This window comes from Nerophis lumbriciformis, linkage group LG29 (assembly GCF_033978685.3).
Source record: "Nerophis lumbriciformis linkage group LG29, RoL_Nlum_v2.1, whole genome shotgun sequence".
Classification (NCBI taxonomy): domain Eukaryota; kingdom Metazoa; phylum Chordata; class Actinopteri; order Syngnathiformes; family Syngnathidae; genus Nerophis; species Nerophis lumbriciformis.
Genome location: NC_084576.2, coordinates 370447 through 389689, shown reverse-complemented (window position 1 = coordinate 389689; position 19243 = coordinate 370447). Strand labels below are relative to the sequence as shown.

Genomic DNA, 19243 nt, shown 5'->3' with positions numbered 1-19243 from the left:
AAAAAATAATAAGGTTTATGAGTTTGAACATCAAATATGTTGTCTTTGTAGCATATTCAACTGAATATGGCTTGAAAAGGATTTGCAAATCATTGTATTCCGTTTATATTTACATCTAACACAATTTCCCAACTCATATGGAAACGGGGTTTGTATATAAGACTTCCACAATATGGACTCATTTAGCCTTTTCAAATCAAGAACACACTTATTCCAGAATGCTTATTCGCTTTTATTTCAGCTATTTCTAGTTTCTTGTCTAAACTGACATGTTCTGTTTTATATTGTTCAATGTTGTAATGTTTGTATCGTCTCTAGAAAGGCACCTTATAAATAACATTGATTATTTTTATTCGTATTATTCTTAAACAGAGGATTTGGTCCTTTCACATCATCTACAACCTTTTTTTCTTCCTGAGAATTTAAAAAAAAAAAAAAAAAAATGGCGGAGATTTACTCATTTTTTGTCATGTTTATTTTCATAGCTTCTTTCAAGCCAAACAAAGGAAATAATATTATTTTGCCAGAGCACATTTGTATCACTACTAGAGGTATTTTGTCAAAAATAAAGGATTTAGCCTTTTATTAATATGAGCAGCAACATTTCAATGGTACTATATGTAGGACTTTACAATACTGCACTGCCATCTACTGGTGACTTTTGGCTACCGCACGATATATTGACGTGTAGGCGAGAGGCAGTAACTTAGTTTCACTTTCACTTTGCCTTTTACCTCATTTTTCATTATCTTCAGAATAAAATACAGGACCAAAATGTATCGTTTTATTCGTGAATAATACAACAATATATACATCATTTTAGTTCATGTAACAATTACTACAAACTTATCATTTTATTACAAACAGTTTTAACAAAGTCAATAATGCAAAATAAATGTAGAAAATCCAAAAGTGATCACGCTCCTGATTTACTACAAAGCTTTGAGTCTTCTGCGCATGACACATCTCGCGAGAGCAGAGCAGTCATAGACGAGAACAGTACCGTCTTGTAACGTCAAGCGTGCCAACTGTCGTGAAAGCACATTGACGCAGAAAGAAGCCAGAAGGACGCTAATAAGTCAGTCTTATTATTTGTTCTCCAGTTTGACATATTTACGTCGTATAAAATACATTTTTGATTCTTTATTTTAAGGATACAATTGTCTCGATGCGCTAGAAGCACTTTGCTGCTTCTCGTGCTCGTTTATTGTTAGTTAGCTTAGCTCGCTAGTTAGCTTAGCTTGTTAGCTGCTAACAGAAGTTATCAACACATCGCTAAGTAGAGATCAAGTGTGAGAGTAAAGTGTTGTGATTGTGTGAAAATGTCTACATTACACATGTTGAGAGCGTTGGTGGATCAGCGACTAACTGCTGCCGTTGAAGAAATATTTGTAGTGTTAGAACGATAGCAGAATACGAGGCGGAACTTTCTAGAACAAAGGAAGAGAAGAAGCTACTACTGGACGCTGTTTTCAAGAAACATCAAGTTGTGTTACACAGAACAGGTTTGTTGACTTCTTACTCTTACATGTTTACTAACTTTATATTGACTAATAACAAGAACATGACATTTTAATGTATAATATAATCACAATGACCGCAAACATTTAAGTCTCTTGTTTGCAACTTGCTTAAAGGAAAACTAAAAATCAATGACTAGCTTGTTATTATGGTCTTTCAAGGCAGGGGCTCCATATATATATATATATATATATATATATATGTGTATATATATATATATATATATATATATATATATATATATATATATATATATATATATATGTATGTGTGGGAAAAAAATCACAAGACTACTTCATCTCTACAGGCCTGTTTCATGAGGGGGGTTCCCTCAATCATCAGGAGATTTCTCTCCTGATGATTGAGGGAACCCCCTCATGAAACAGGCCTGTAGAGATGAAGTAGTCTTGTGATTTTTTTCCCCACACATACATATATTGCGCTCTACTACGGTATCGTGCACTATTTTTTGGATAACCTTATCAAGACATATATATATATATATATATATATATATATATATATATATATATATATATATATATATATATGTGTGTGTATATATATATATATATATATATATATATATATATATATATTAGTGATGGGTTGATGAAGCCTCATGAAGCGTTTCGACACATTGCAAAACTGTATTGATACTGTGTCGATACTGTGTCACTAAATACTGACATCTGCTGGACATTAAAAATCCCTACAGGCAACCTATGGACCGACTCAACTGACACTGATTTTATGACCTAGTACAGTGGTTCTCAATTGGGGGTACGCGTACCCCTGGGGGTACTTGAAGGTATGCCAAGGGGTACGTGAGATTTTTTTTTAAATATTCTAAAAATAGCAACAATTCAAAAATCCTTTATAAATATATTTATTGAATAATACTTCAACAAAATATGAATGTAAGTTCATAAACTCCGTGAAACACAAGCTCAGGTTTGTCACTAAAATGTCTGTCAAAAAGAACTGTGAAAAGAAATGCAATATTCAGTGTTGACAGCTAGATTTTTTTGTGGACATGTTCCATAAATATTGATGTTAAAGATTTTTTTTTTTTGTGAAGAAATGTTTAGAATTAAGTTGATGAATCCAGATGGAGCTCTAATACAATCCCCAAAGAGGGCACTTTAAGTTGATTATTACTTCTAGGTGTAGAAATCTTTATTTATAATTGAATCACTTGTTTATTTTTCAACAAGTTTTTAGCTATTTTTATATCTTTTTTTCCAAATAGTTCAAGAAAGACCACTACAAATGAGCAATATTTTGCACTGTTATACAATTTAATAAATCAGAAACTGATGACATAGTGCTGTATTTTACTTCATCTTTTTTTTTTCAACCAAAAATGCTTTGCTCTGATTAGGGGGTACCGTATTTTCCGCACTATTAGCCGCACCTAAAAACCACAGATTTACTCAAAAGCTGACAGTGCGGCTTTTAACCCGGTGCGCTTTATATATGGATTAATATTAAGATTCATTTTCATAAAGTTTCGATCTCGCAACTACGGTAAACAGCCGCCATCTTTTTTCCCCGTAGAAGAGGAAGTGCTTCTTCTTCTACGCAAGGAAGCGCTTCTTCTTCTACTGTAAGCAACCACCCGCCCGCGTAGAAGAAGAAGAAGCACGCGGATATTACGTTTCATTTCCTTTGTGTGTTTACATCTGTAAAGACCACAAAATGGCTCCTACTAAGCGACAGGGATCCGGTTCATGAAAAGACGCAATCTCTCCATCCGCACACGGATTACTATTTCACAGCAACTGCCTAAAGACTTTCAAGAAAAGCTGGCTACTTTCCGTGCATATTGTAAAAACAAGATAGCTGAAAAAAAGATCCGGCCAGAGAACATTATCAACATGGACGAGGTTCCACTGACTTTTGATATTCCTGTGAACCGCACTGTGGATACAACGGGAGCACGTACGGTGAATATTCGCACCACAGGGAATGAGAAGTCATCCTTCACTGTGGTTCTAGCTTGCCATGCTAATGGCCAGAAACTTCCACCCATGGTGATATTCAAAAGGAAGACCTTGCCAAAAGAGACCTTTCCAGCCGGCGTCATCATAAAAGCTAACTCGAAGGGATGGATGAAGAAAAGATGAGCGAGTGGTTAAGGTAAGTTTAAGTTTACGCGAAGAGGCCGGGTGGCTTTTTTCACGCAGCTCCGTCCATGTTGATATACGACTCCATGCGCGCCCACATCACGCTGGTTTTAATATATTATTAAAGTTTGACTGACCTATTTGACTGTTTTTTTGACATTCCTTTAGCGCAGTTAGATGCGGCTTATAACACGGGGCGGCTTATAGGTGGACAAAGTTTTGAAATATGCCGTTCATTGAAGGCGCGGCTTATAACCCAGGGCGCCTTATGGTGCGGAAAATACGGTACTTGAATTTTAAAAAAATTCACAGGGGGTGCATTGCTGAAAAAAGGTTGAGAACCACTGACCTAGTATATACAATAATATAAAGCAAGTCATTGTATTTCATTTAGGATTATTTCATAACTTCATTTAAATAAAAATATATTTTTTGTCTTTTTTAGATAGTCAATAAATAATGTGAACATGTATCATAACATGGAAATCTAAGAGAACGTGTTGTGAATGAGGATGCTTGTGGACCTGGAAATTATTATTATTATTATTTTTTTACACATTTTTATGAAGAAAAAAAACAGTTTTTCCAACGTATTCAATTTTAGACGCTTTCTCTTCTTAGTTATTATTTCTCCGGCTGTAGAAAAGAGCCGCTCACAGGGCACAGAGGAGGCGTCAGTGCGACACAGTTCGCGTATCGGTCACGTGACCAAAACAGCTCATGATCGGTCACGTGACTTTCTAAAAGCGATACGCGCACCGACACAGGGTTTCGCTCTATGAGCTCGACGCATGCGCCGATGCATCGGTGTTGCCGGACCCATCACTAATATATATATATATATATATATATATATATATATGTGTATATATATATATATATATGTGTATATATATATATATATGTGTATATATATATATATATATATGTGTATATGTATATATATATATATATATGTATATATATATATATATATATATATATATATGTGTGTATATATGTGTATATATATATACCGTATTTTCCGCACCATAAGCCGCCCTGGGTTATAAGCCGCGCCTTCAATGAACGGCATATTTCAAAACTTTGTCCACCTATAAGCCGCCCCGTGTTATAAGCCGCATCTAACTGCGCTAAAGGGAATGTCAAAAAAACAGTCAGATAGGTCAGTCAAACTTTAATAATATATTAAAAACCAGCGTGATGTGGGCGCGCATGGAGTCGTATATCAACATGGACGGAGCTGCGTGAAAAAAGCCACCCGGCCTCTTCGCGTAAACTTACCTTAACCACTCGCTCATCTTTTCTTCATCCATCCATCCCTTCGAGTTAGCTTTTATGATGACGCCGGCTGGAAAGGTCTCTTTTGGCAAGGTCTTCCTTTTGAATATCACCATGGGTGGAAGTTTCTGGCCATTAGCATGGCAAGCTAGAACCACAGTGAAGGATGACTTCTCATTCCCTGTGGTGCGAATATTCACCGTACGTGCTCCCGTTGTATCCACAGTGCGGTTCACAGGAATATCAAAAGTCAGTGGAACCTCGTCCATGTTGATAATGTTCTCTGGCCGGATCTTTTTTTCAGCTATCTTGTTTTTACAATATGCACGGAAAGTAGCCAGCTTTTCTTGAAAGTCTTTAGGCAGTTGCTGTGAAATAGTAGTCCGTGTGCGGATGGAGAGATTGCGTCTTTTCATGAACCGGAAACCTGTCGCTTAGTAGGAGCCATTTTGTGGTCTTTACGGATGTAAACACACAAAGGAAATGAAACGTAATATCCGCGTGCTTCTTCTTCTTCTACGGGGGTGGGTGGTTGCTTACAGTAGAAGAAGAAGCGCTTCCTCTTCTATGGGGGCGGGTGCTTACCTTGGCGGTTGCTTGGCGTAGAAGAAGAAGCGCTTCCTCTTCTACGGGGAAAAAAGATGGCGGCTGTTTACCGTAGTTGCGAGACCTAAATTTTATGAAAATGAATCTTAATATTAATCCATATATAAAGCGCACCGGGTTATAAGCCGCACTGTCAGCTTTTGAGTAAATTTGTGGTTTTTAGGTGCGGCTAATAGTGCGGAAAATACGGTATATATATGTATATGTATATATATATATATATATGTGTATATATATATATATATATATATCAATATATATGTATGTGTATATATATATATATATATATGTATGTGTGTATATATATATGTGTGTATATATATATATATGTATGTGTGTATATATATATATGTGTGTATATATATATATATGTATGTGTGTATATATATATATGTGTGTATATATATACATACATATATATATATATATATATATATGTGTGTGTGTGTATATATATATATATATATATATATGTGTATATATATATATATATATATATATATATATATATATATATATATATATATATATATATATATATATATATATATAAAAGTGAGCGTAGTGTCCCATTACGCCGGCCTAACTGGCCGGTCTAGGGTGCATGTGCCTGACCTAAGTTCAGGGAACACCTGATGTCCTTCCAGACCCTGATGCAACTAGTGTATCTCTGGGAAAATCTTACAACAACTCGGCTGTTCTCGTTGTCGGTTAAACTTTGACACATGCTTCCAAAATGGCTGTGCCATGTTGTTTATACTGATTAATGTTAATTATGCAATGTCTTAAACAGTTGAAAATGTAAGAAAAAATTTATTTTTATCAATTTATTCGAGGAAACAATTACGTTACAATTGTCCATTATAAGGATGTCACGGTATGAACATTTATCACGGTTATTGTGACCACAATTATCACGGTTATCATTATTATCGCGGTCATTTTAAATGTGCTCAACATTTTCAAAAACTACTTATACTGAAATCCTTTTACCAAGTTTTAGGTTGTTTTTTTTAAAACACAAACTGTGTCAAAATATATATATGTACCTCAAGTAGAAAGTTGAATATGCATCTGAAAGCAACACAAGCATTATAAACAAAGTCATATGGCAGAAACAAAATAATAATATAAATATATACAAATAAATGTGAACAATTTGTAAGATGGCACCTTGTGGATATAAGATGTAACTGCACTTTTTCTCCATATAGATACAAGTAGTGTTCATGTTTAAGATCTAGTCTTACACCTAGGACTGCACGTTTATGGGCAAAATAGTAATTAAGATTATTTGTATCAATATTGATATCTTGATTATTAATCATGATTATACATTGTTTGGTAAAACAGTGTTGGTGTGAACATCGGTCTAGCTCCGTCCTATCTTGTCGATTGCATTGTACCATATGTCCCGGCAAGAAATTTGCGTTCAAAGAACTACGGCTTATTAGTGATTCCCAGAGCCCAAAAAAAGTCTGCGGGCTATAGAGCGTTTTCTATTCGGACTCCAGTACTATGGAATGCCCTCTAGGGACGTCCATCTCCCTGAGTCAATTTTCATAGCTTCTTTCAAGCCAAACAAAGGAAATAATATTATTTTGCCAGAGCACATTTGTATCACTACTAGAGGTATTTTGTCAAAAATAAAGGATTTAGCGTTTTATTAATATGACCAGAAACATTTAAATACTACTATATGTAGGACTTTACAATACTGTACTGCCATCTACTGGTGACTTTTGGCTACCGCACGATACATTGACATGTTGGCGAGAGGCAGTAGCTTAGTTTCACTTTCACTTTGCCTTTTACCTAATTTTTCATTATCATCAGAATAAAACACAGGACTAAATTGTATCGTTTTATTGGTGAATAATACAACAATATATACATCATTTTAGTTCATGTAACAATTACAACAAAATAATGCAATTAATTATTTTATTACAAACAACAAAGCTTTGAGTCTTCTGCGCATGACAAATCTCGCGAGAGCAGAGCAGTCAGACGAGAGCAGAACCGTCTTGTAACGTCAAGCGTGCCAACTGTCGTGAAAGCACATTGACGCAGAAAGAAGCCAGAAGGACGCTAATAAGTCAGTCTTATTATTTGTTCTCCAGTTTGACATATTTACGTCGTATAAAATACATCTTTGAGTCTTTAATTCAGGAAAAAACCCGTCTCGGTGAGCGAGAACCTTATCGTGCTAGCAAGTTTAGCTAGCTTAGCTTGTTAGCTGCTAACAAAGAGACGCGGATGTTATCAACACATCGCTAAGTAGAGATCAAATGTGAGTGTAAAGTGTTGTGATTGTGTGAACATGTGAGTGTAAAGTGTTGTGATTGTGTGAACATGTGAGTGTAAAGTGTTGTGATTGTGTGAACATGTGAGTGTAAAGTGTTGTGATTGTGTGAACATGTGAGTGTAAAGTGTTGTGATTGTGTGAAAGTGTGCGAAAGAACGATAGCAGATTACCAGGCGGAACTTTATAGAACAAAAGAGAACAATCAACTACTGGACGCTGTTTTCAAGAAACATCAAGTTGTGTTACACACAACAGAATTGTTTACTTCTTACTCTCACATCTTTACTAACTTTATATTTCATTATTAACACTTTTCTTCAATAGATGTTTGTCTTGTGGGGATGATGCAATGCTTTCATTTAGATTCTTCATGAAAACGAGACAGTTTGAGGTTGATGTTCCTCTCAGTTTGTAACAATGTGTGATTGATTGATTGAAAGAGTTATGAGAAGTTTGCATAGGAAAGGCTACATTTTCATCACGGTACACATTCACTGCTACAAGAAAGCCTGAGATGGTTTCAGTTGAAATATTTGTTCACTCACACAGATAGAACACAAAGTATGCAGAAAGTAGCAAAAAGACAACAATACTGCAAGAAAATTGCAGCAAAAGGCTTTGTAAATTCCCAGTTACGAGTAGCTGCAACCTGTAATGTTTTGTCAAAGCTGCTTTGAAGGAAGTAAGGGATTTACACTCCTTTATGGCTATTGATAGGGAGTTCCACATGTTGGTGGTACAGCAGGCAAACTAATTACAACCTTTTTTGGAGTGAGATCTGGGTTGAATATGACTTGTACAACTACCTCTGGTGTTATAATGGTGAATATATTTTGAAGTATCTAGACAGGTACATGGGTATTTTAGTGTTATGGTGTATCTTGTACACCAGACCAACTGCAAGAAGATGTACTCTGTCACCTACCAAGAGCCTCCCCACTTTAAGGAAATGGTTGGCGAAAAGGTGAGCCCGAGATGGACGGTTGAGTAGAAGCCCAATCATTTTGTTTTGGGCTGTCTGGAGTTTGTTTTTCAGGGCTTTTAAGGCGTCACGGTACCTAACATGAACTCTGTAGTCAAAGTGGGGTTAAATGAGTGCTTGTATTAGAGTCTTAAGTGTATTTCTACCCACCAGCGGGGTGATCCTACTATGTAAGAACTAGGGTTGTACGGTATACCAGCATTCGTATAGTATCGCAATACTAATTAATCATATTCGGTACTATACCGCCTCTAAAAAGTACTACTTCTATGATTACATCTATATTTTTTGGCATTACAACATCTTCTTTCGTTTAAAAAAAAAATATATTATGTTTATAAAGTCAGTAAATATGTTCCTGGACACATGAGGACTTTGAATTTGACCAATGTATGATCCTGTAACTACTTGGTATCAGATTGATACCCAAATTTGTGGTATCATCCAAAACTAATGTTAAGTATCAAACAACAGAAGAATAAGTGATTATTACATTTTAACAGAAGTGTAGATAGAACATGTTGAAACAGAAAATAAGCAGATATTAACAGTAAATGAACAAGTAGATTAATAATCCATTTTCGACCACTTGTCCTTAATAACAGGGGACGGCGTGGCGAAGTTGTGAGAGTGGCCGTGCCAGCATTCTGAGGTTTACTGGTTCAATCCCCACCTTCTACCATTCTAGTCGCGTCCATTGTGTCCTTGAGCAAGACACTTCACCCTTGCTCCTGATGGGTCCTGGTTAGCGCCGTGCATGGCAGCTCCCGCCATCAGTGTGTGAATGTGTGTGTGAATGGGTGAATGTGGAAATAGTGTCAAAGCGCTTTGAGTTCCTTAAAAAGGTAGAAAAGCGCTATAAAAGTTCAATCAATCAATCAATCAATGTTTAGTTATATAGCCCTAAATCACAAGTGTCTCAAAGGGCTGCACAAGCCACAACGACATCCTCGGTACAAAGCCCACATAAGGGCAAGGAAAAACTCACCCCAGTGGGGGTTTAAGTACAACCCATTTACCATTTACCATTTAATAATATTGACAAAATAATATAATATGAATGACACAATATGTTACTGCATATGTCAGCAGACTAAACTGGGAGCTTTTGTTTGTTAACTTCCTAATAAAAGACAAGGTGTCTAGTCCGTTCACTATTTTATTTAAGGACTAAATTGCAATAATAAACATATTTTTAATGTACCCTAAGATATTTTGTTAAAATAAAGCCAATAATGCACTTTTTTGTGGTCCTTTCTATTTAGAAAAGTATCAAAAAGTTCGGAAAAGTATTTAAATACATTTTGTTGGTACAGGTCCCGGTACCAAAATATTGGTATTGGGACAACACTAGTAAAAACAGAATTTGTCGGTTGATTCTTTGACTACCTTAGTAGTCATTTTTTCACTGGAGAGATTAGTCTCTACGATGCAGCCAAGATTGGTAATCTCATTGTTGTTTGTTATATTATTGTCACCCACTTTGACTGTGAAGTTATCCACTTTTCTGAGGTTAGGAATTGACCCAAAAACCTGTGTACTTGCAAGTACCAGGCGAGTCTTAATTTGCCAGTTTGTCATTGAAAGCCTTGCTAGTCTAGGTCATGAGGATTGTAGCTTCGCTTGTTTTGTGGTCGTCAGCTTCAGTTCTATGTTCTTTATGGGTACAGAAAATCATTGAATGATCACTTAAGCTGCATACAGTAGTTCCACTTGTGCTGATCTTAGACTGGTCAGAAGTAACAACGAGGATTATGAAGGTTTAAAAGGACTCACTCACCCTGGTAGTTTGCTTAATGAGCTAAGTGAGACAATGTTGGTGGCACAGCTTAGTGAAGGTTTTAAAAATGGGTGCATCCTTTCAGGACATATCTGTGTTCCAGTCCCCAAGAAGATGTAAACCTGTATCAACATGTTTACACAAAACTAAAACACTCACCAAATACATTTTACACTGTAATCACATCTAATTAGTTATCATTTCACTTCCTGATTCTGACTTACATGCAACAATAAGTGAAAGTAAACATTTATTTTCAATAGCCAAAGTAGTCAACACTTGAATTATTAAAAGAACATAAAGGTGACTGACTTTCTTTCAGCGTGTCGTAGATGGTCTCCAATTCCTAAAGAGGAATTGTTGATGGAGATACTCCATAAAACAGCACATAGTAAAACATGTTTTTGTTAAAAGTTCCTTTTGGCCCAGCCAACAAAATGGCCACCCAAAAGTATTCTGCATGATAACAAAAACATACCATGAATGTTTTTTTAAGTGATTTTGGAATTAGATTTGTTTTATTTCCATGATATTTAAGTTATGGTAATGACGGCGTGGCGAAGTTGGTAGAGTGGCCGTGCCAGCAATCGGAGGGTTGCTGGTTACTGGGGTTCAATCCCCACCTTCTACCATCCTAGTCACGTCCGTTGTGTCCTTGAGCAAGACACTTCACCCCTTGCTCCTGATGGCTGCTGGTTAGCGCCTTGCATGGCAGCTCCCGCCATCAGTGTGTGAATGTGTGTGTGAATGTGGAAATACTGTCAAAGCGCTTTGAGTACCGTACCTTGAAGGTAGAAAAGCACTGTACAAGTATAACCCATTTATCATTTATCATTTGACAATCTCAATATTTACACACTTTACATCAGTGAGTGTAAAGTTAAGAATGCCTCAATCAATGCTGCCTCGTACTTATAAAACTTTTCAAATTGACCCCCATCAAATGTCCAAGTCTGTTTTTGTACTCACTGTACCACTTTTTAATACATTTTAGGACAAAAGGTGGTATTTCCTGTTTTTATTGGTTGTTTTGCTACACACTTTTAACACAACACACAAAAGAACACAAATAATGTAATTGTGTTAACAGTGTCAGTCCAAAACTATTTCTATTCTCTCTGTATCTTATTTACTTATTTACCCAACAGATGTCCAGCAGCCCCCCCACATTATAGAGGAAGAGGAGGATCCACAGACCACCCAAATTAAAGAGGAAGAGGCGGATCCACAGCCCGCCCACATGAAAGAGGAAGAGGAGGATCCACAGCCCACCCACATGAAAGAAGAAGAAGAGGATCCACAGCCCACCCACATGAAAGAGGAAGAAGATGATCCACAGCCCACCCACATTAAAGAGGAAGAGGAGGATCCACACATGAAAGAGGAAGAGGAGGATCCCCACATGAAAGAGGAAGAGGAGGATCCACAAATGAAAGAGGAAGAGGAGGGAGAGTGTGTTGTAGGGCAGGAGGAGGATGATGTCAGCAAGTTTCCACTGACTGTTGTCTCTGTGAAGACTAAAGAGCATGAAGACAAAGCACCTGAGTCCTCACAGCTTCATCACAGTCCAGGTAAGCACATATCATTTTATTCTCAGGGCATTCAATCCATCACAACTGGACTGTTCACTTTGTCTTAGAAGACTCATCCAAGTAGGCTTCATCACTTCATGCTTATACACTTCAAGTCTTAAATCTAATCATTGGAATTTAGAGGGGAACTGCACTTTTTGGGGGAATTTTTTCTATCGTTCACAATCATTATAAAAGACATGACGATGGATATATATTGTTTCAAAATCACATTCTAACTCATAAATGTAACTAAAAGTCCACTTGCAATGAAGCCAATGGGAGGTTCTCTATAACCATCCAAAAAGTGCCAACAATACTCCATTTGCATTTTGTTGCTTGAATAGCAAGCAAGTATTAGTGATATTGTTATTATAAGTGCTAACGCAGACAAACTATTTATAGCTTGTGTGTCTATGTTGACATCAGCGGCTGGTGAGCTCCTTCCTCACCTCGGTACTGGTGAAAGATTATTCCAGATCATGAATCGTGCCTCTCACCTGGATAGTAAAAGGATGAGGTCGTACTCTGACAAGTTGGTATCGTTTGTCAGCCAATTTAGACCCGAACGACCTAAAAAGACGCTTGACGTCACCCCCCTTTTCCGTTCGAGGATTATGAGTAATTCTTCATCTAAACGGTAATATAACTAGATTCTATCAGTCTGCGTCATAGTGACAGCAGACCTTGTACAGTAAGTGATGTTTTATTATGTTTGTTGGCTCTCAGGAAGTCTGCAGTGTGTAATATTCAGTGATGTTAAATAAAAAAAGCGAACGTTGTGATGCGTTTTTAAAATTATTGTGCTAATGAGCAAAAATATGTTAATATTACATCTTTTAAAAAATGCCCCTGTTACTAAATGACATATGTACCTACTGCATGTACATAAAACCTTAATGGAGGTGTTTGGATGTTTTTAAGTTCTTTATAGGCAGAATAGTGCAACTCTAATATCCTCTATTGTAAGCAGACTTTTGATCGTATTTATTTACTATTTAAAATGCATAACAAAGAAAAAATGTGTGTTCTTGATAGGCAAAATACATTTAAAAAGTGTGGTTCCCTTTTAAGTGAAAAGAAGTAAACGAGACAGTTGATGTTCCTCTCAGTTTGTAACAATGTGTGATTGATTGATTGATTGAAGGAGTTATGAGAAGTTTGCATAGGAAAGGCTACACTTTCATGACGGTACACATTCACTGCTACAAAAAAGCCTGAGATGGTTTCAGTTGAAATATTTTTTTTAAACTCTCACAGAACACAGTACTATGTAGAAAGTAGACAAAAATACTGCAAGAAAGTCAATGAAAATAAAATAAAAGTAAAAGGATTTGTAAATTCCCAGTTACGAGTAGCCGCAACCTGTAATGTCTTTTCAGAGCAACTTTGAAGTAAGTAAGGGATTTACACTCCTTTATGGCTATTGATAGGGAGTTCCACATGTTGGTGGTATAGCAGGCAAACTAATTGGAACATGTTTTGGAGTGAGATCTGGGTTGAATATGACTTGTACAACTACCTCTGGTGTTGTAATGGTGAATATATTTTGAAGTATCTAGACAGGTACATGGGTATGTTAGTGGTTTGGTGTATCTTGTACACCAGACCAACTGCAAGAAGATGTACTCTGTCACCTACCAAGAGCCTCCCCACGTTAAGGAAAGGTGAGATGGACGGTTGAGTAGAAGCCCAATCATTTTGTTTTGGACTGTCTGGAGTTTGTTTTTCAGAGCTTTTAAGGCGTCACGGTACTAAATATGAACTCTGTACTCAAAGTGATGTTAAATGAGCGCTTGTGTTAGAGTCTTAAGTGCAATACTACCCGTAATAGTAGTATTACTATGTAAGAACATAATTTGTCGGTTGATTCTTTGACTACCTTAGTAGTCATTTTTTCACTGGAGAGATTAGTCTCTATGATGCAGCCAAAATTGGTAATCTCATTTTTGTTTGTTATAATATTGTCACCCACTTTGACTGGGAAGTTATTTACTTTTCTGAGGTTAGGAATTGACCCATAAACCTGTGTACTTGCAAGTACCAGGCGAGTCTTAATGTGCCAGTTTGTCATTGAAAGCCTTGCTAGTCTAGGTCTTAAGGATAGTAACTTCGCTGGTTTTGTGGTCGTCAGCCTCGGAATGATCACTTAAGCCACATACAGTAGTTCCACTTGTGGTGATCTTAGACTGGTCAGCAGTAACAACGAGGTTTATGAAGGTTTAAAAGGACTTACTCACCCTGGTAGTTTGCTTAATGAGCTAAGTGAGACAATGTTGGTGGCACAGCTTAGTGAAGGTTTTAAAAATGGGTGCATCCTTTCGGGACATATCTGTGTTCCAGTCCCCAAGAAGATGTAAACCTATATCAACATGTTTACACAAAACTCACACACTCACCAAAACATTTTATAATGTAATCACATCTAATTAGTTATCATTTCACTTCTTGATTGTGACTTACATGTAACAATAAGGGAATGTAAACATCTATTTTCAATAGCCAAAGTAGTCAACACTTGATTTATTAAAAGAACATAAAGGTGACTGACTTTCCTTCAGCGTGTTGTAGATGGTTTCCAATTCCTAAAGAGGAATTTTTGATGGAGATACTCCATAAAACACCACATACTACCATGAATTGATTTAAGTGGACCCCGACTTAAACAAGTTGAAAAACTTATACGGGTGTTACCATTTAGTGGTCAATTGTACGGAATATGTACTGTACTGTGCAATCTACTAATACAAGTCTCAATCAATCTCTCAAAAGTAAAACATGTTTTTGTTAAAAGTTTCTTTTGGTCCAGCCAACAAAATGACCACAAAAAAGTATTCTGCATGATGACAAAAACATACCATGAATGTTTTTTTTAAGTGATTTTGGAATTTTTTATTTTTTATTTCCATGATATTGAAGTTATGGTAATGACTTTGTCATTAAAAGATTATGGTTAAGTTTAGAGATAAAGAGTAGGTGTAATGGACCGTATACAGAATAAAATATTTACACTATTTACATCAGTGAAGTTCAAAATGCCTCAATCAGTGCTGCCTCGTAGTTATAAAAACTTTTCAAATTGCCCCTTATCCTATTTCCAAGTCTGTTTCGGTACTCACTGTGCCACTTTTGAATTGATTTAAGGGAAAAAGGAGGTATTTCCCATGTTTTTATTAGTTGTTTTGCTACACACTTTTAACCCAACACACGGAAGAACACAAATAATGTCATTGTGTTAACAGTGTCAGTCCAAAACTATTTATCTTCTCTCTTTATCTTATTTACATTTACCCAACAGACATCCAGCAGCCCCCTCACATGAAAGAGGAAGAGGAGGATCCACAGCCCACCCACATGAAAGAGGAAGAGGAGGATCCACTCATGAAAGAGGAAGAGGAGGGAGAGTGTGTTGTAGGGCAGGAGGAGGATGATGTCAGCAAGTTTCCACTGACTGTTGTCTCTGTGAAGACTGAAGAGCATGAAGACAAAGCACCTGAGTCCTCACAGCTTCATCACAGTCCAAGTAAGCACATATCATTTTATTCTCAGGGCATTCAATCCATCACAACTGGACTGTTCACTTTGTCTTAGAAGACTCATCCAAGTAGGCTTCATCACTTCATGCTCATACACTTCAAGTCTTAAATCTAATCATTGGAATTTAGAGGGGAACTGCACTTTTTTGGGGAATTTTTTCTATCGTTCACAATCATTATAAAAGACACAACGGTGGATATATTAAAAAAAATAATAATCACATTCTAACTAGGGCTGGGCGATATGGCTTTTTATTAATATGTGGATATGTTCAGGCCATGTCACGATACACCATATATATGTGGATATGTTTAGGCCATGTCACGATACACCATATATATGTGGATATGTTTAGGCCATGTCACGATACACCATATATATGTGGATATGTTTAGGCCATGTCACGATACACCATATATATGTGGATATGTTTAGGCCATGTCACGATACACCATATATATGTGGATATGTTTAGGCCATGTCACGATACACCATATATATGTGGATATGTTTAGGCCATGTCAGGATACACCATATATATGTGGATATGTTTAGTCCATGTCACAATACACCATATATATGTGGATATGTTTAGGCTATGTCACGATACACCGTATACAAACCCTGTTTCCATATGAGTTGGGAAATTGTGTTAGATGTAAATATAAACAGAATACAATGATTTGCAAATGATTTTCAACCCATATTCAGTTGAATATGCTACAAAGACAACATATTTGATGTTCAAACTGATAAACATTTTTTTTTGCAAATGATCATTAACTTTAGAATTTGATGGCAGCAACACGTGACAAAGAAGTTGGGAAAGGTGGCAATAAATACTGATAAAGTTGAGGAATGCTCATCAAACACTTATTTGGAATATCCCACAGGTTTGCAGGCTAATTGGGAACAGGTGGGTGCCATGATTGGGTATAAAAACAGCTTCCCAAAAAATGCTCAGTCTTTCACTAGAAAGGATGGGGCGAGGTACACCCTTTTGTCCACAACTGCGTGAGAAAATAGTCAAACAGTTTAATAACAATGTTTCTCAAAGTGCAATTGCAAGAAATTTAGGGATTTCAACATCTACGGTCCATAATATCATCAAAAGGTTCAGAGAATCTGGAGAAATCACTCCACGTAAGCGACGTGGCCGGAAACCAACATTGAATGACCGTGACCTTCGATCCCTCAGACGGCACTGGATCAACAAGCAACATCAATCTCTAAAGGATATCACCATATAGGCTCAGGAACACTTCAGAAAACCGCTGTCACTAAATACAGTTGGTCGCTACATCTGTAAGTACAAGTTAAAGCTCTACTCTGCAAAGCGAAAGCCATTTATCAACAACATCCAGAAACGCCGCCGGCTTCTCTGGGCCCGAGATTATCTAAGATGGACTGATGCAAAGTGGAAAAGTGTTCTGTGGTCTGACGAGTCCACATTTGAAATTGTTTTCTGAAATATTCGACATCGTGTCATCCGGACCAAAAGGGGAAGCGAACCATTCAGACTGTTATCGACACAAAGTTCAAAAGCCAGCATCTGTGATGGTATGGGGGTGTATTAGTGCCCAAGGCATGGGTAACTTACACATATGTGAAGGCACCATTAATGCTGAAAGGTACATACAGGTTTTGGAACAACATATGCTGCCATCTAAGCGCCGTCTTTTTCATAGACGCCCCTGCTTATTTCAGCAAGACAATGCCAAGCCACATTCAGCACGTGTTACAACAGCGTGGTTTCGTAAAAAGAAAGAGTGCGGGTAATTTCCTGGCCCGCCTGCAGTCCAGACCTGTCTGCAATCGAAAATGTGTGGCGCATTATGAAGCGTAAAATACGACAGCGGAGACCCCGGACTGTTGAACGACTGAAGCTCTACATAAAACAAGAATGGGAAATAATTCCACTTTCAAAGCTTCAACAATTAGTTTCCTCAGTTCCCAATCGTTTGAGTGTTGTTAAAAGAAAAGGTGAAGTAACACAGTGGTGAACATGCCCTTTCCCAACTAATCTGGCACGTGTTGCAGCCATGAACTTCTAAGTTAATTATTGTTTGCAAAAAAAAATAAAGTTTATTAGTTTGAACATCAAATATGTTATCTTTGTAGTGCATTCAATTGAATATGGGTTGAAAAGGATTTGCAAATCATTATATTCCGTTTATATTTACATCTAACACAATTTCCCAACTCATATGGAAACGGGGTTTGTATATGTGGATATGTTTAGTCCATGTCACGATACACCATATATATGTGGATATGTTTAGGCCATGTCACGATACACCATATATATGTGGATATGTTTAGTCCATGTCACGATACACCATATATATGTGGATATGTTTAGGCCATGTCACCATACACCATATATATGTGGATATGTTTAGTCCATGTCACCATACACCATATATATGTGGATATGTTTAGGCCATGTCACCATACACCATATATATGTGGATATGTTTAGGCCATGTCACCATACACCATATATATGTGGATATGTTTAGTCCATGTCACCATACACCATATATATGTGGATATGTTTAGTCCATGTCACAATACACCATATATATGTGGATATGTTTAGGCCATGTCACGATACACCATATATATGTGGATATGTTTAGTCCATGTCACGATACACCATATATATGTGGATATGTTTAGGCCATGTCACGATACACCATATATATGTGGATATGTTTAGGCCATGTCACGATACACCATATATATGTGGATGTGTTTAGGCCATGTCACGATACACCATATATATGTGGATATGTTTAGGCCATGTCACGATACACCATATATATGTGGATATGTTTAGGCCATGTCACGATACACCATATATATGTGGATATGTTTAGTCCATGTCACCATACACCATATATATGTGGATATGTTTAGTCCATGTCACGATACACCATATATATGTGGATATGTTTAGTCCATGTCACCATACACCATATATATGTGGATATGTTTAGTCCATGTCACCATACACCATATATATGTGGATATGTTTAGTCCATGTCACCATACACCATATATATGTGGATATGTTTAGTCCATGTCACAATACACCATATATATGTGGATATGTTTAGGCCATGTCACAATACACCATATATATGTGGATATGTTTAGGCCATGTCACGATACACCATATATATGTGGATGTGTTTAGGCCATGTCACGATACACCATATATATGTGGATATGTTTAGGCCATGTCACGATACACCATATATATGTGGATATGTTTAGGCCATGTCACGATACACCATATATATGTGGATATGTTTAGTCCATGTCACCATACACCATATATATGTGGATATGTTTAGTCCATGTCACGATACACCATATATATGTGGATATGTTTAGTCCATGTCACCATACACCATATATATGTGGATATGTTTAGTCCATGTCACCATACACCATATATATGTGGATATGTTTAGTCCATGTCACCATACACCATATATATGTGGATATGTTTAGTCCATG

General features: G+C 36.8%; 3 protein-coding genes across 8 annotated transcripts in view; 2 read left to right on the top strand and 1 right to left on the bottom strand.

Annotated features, from left to right (window-relative positions):
• LOC133572331 (uncharacterized) overlaps positions 1-19243 on the bottom strand; it is a 188490-nt gene that overhangs the window by 77376 nt on the left and 91871 nt on the right. The gene's annotated exons all lie outside the window — the stretch shown is intronic.
• Positions 1-19243, top strand: part of LOC133571919 (uncharacterized) — a 158869-nt gene that overhangs the window by 98661 nt on the left and 40965 nt on the right. The window lies entirely within an intron of this gene.
• LOC140676641 (uncharacterized) overlaps positions 1-19243 on the top strand; it is a 78803-nt gene that overhangs the window by 45637 nt on the left and 13923 nt on the right. Inside the window, exons 1-3 of one of the 6 annotated variants that reach the window (XM_072911897.1) lie at positions 1032-1505; positions 11756-12178; positions 15477-15701. In XM_072911897.1, the coding sequence (XP_072767998.1) occupies positions 11848-12178; positions 15477-15701 (556 nt within the window). In that variant the 5' untranslated portion in view covers positions 1032-1505; positions 11756-11847. Of the gene's footprint in view, positions 1-1031; positions 1506-2214; positions 2345-11755; positions 12179-15476; positions 15702-19243 lie in introns of those variants that run through there. The other 5 variants (XM_072911896.1, XM_072911893.1, XM_072911898.1 and 2 more) reach the window with 5 other exon arrangements.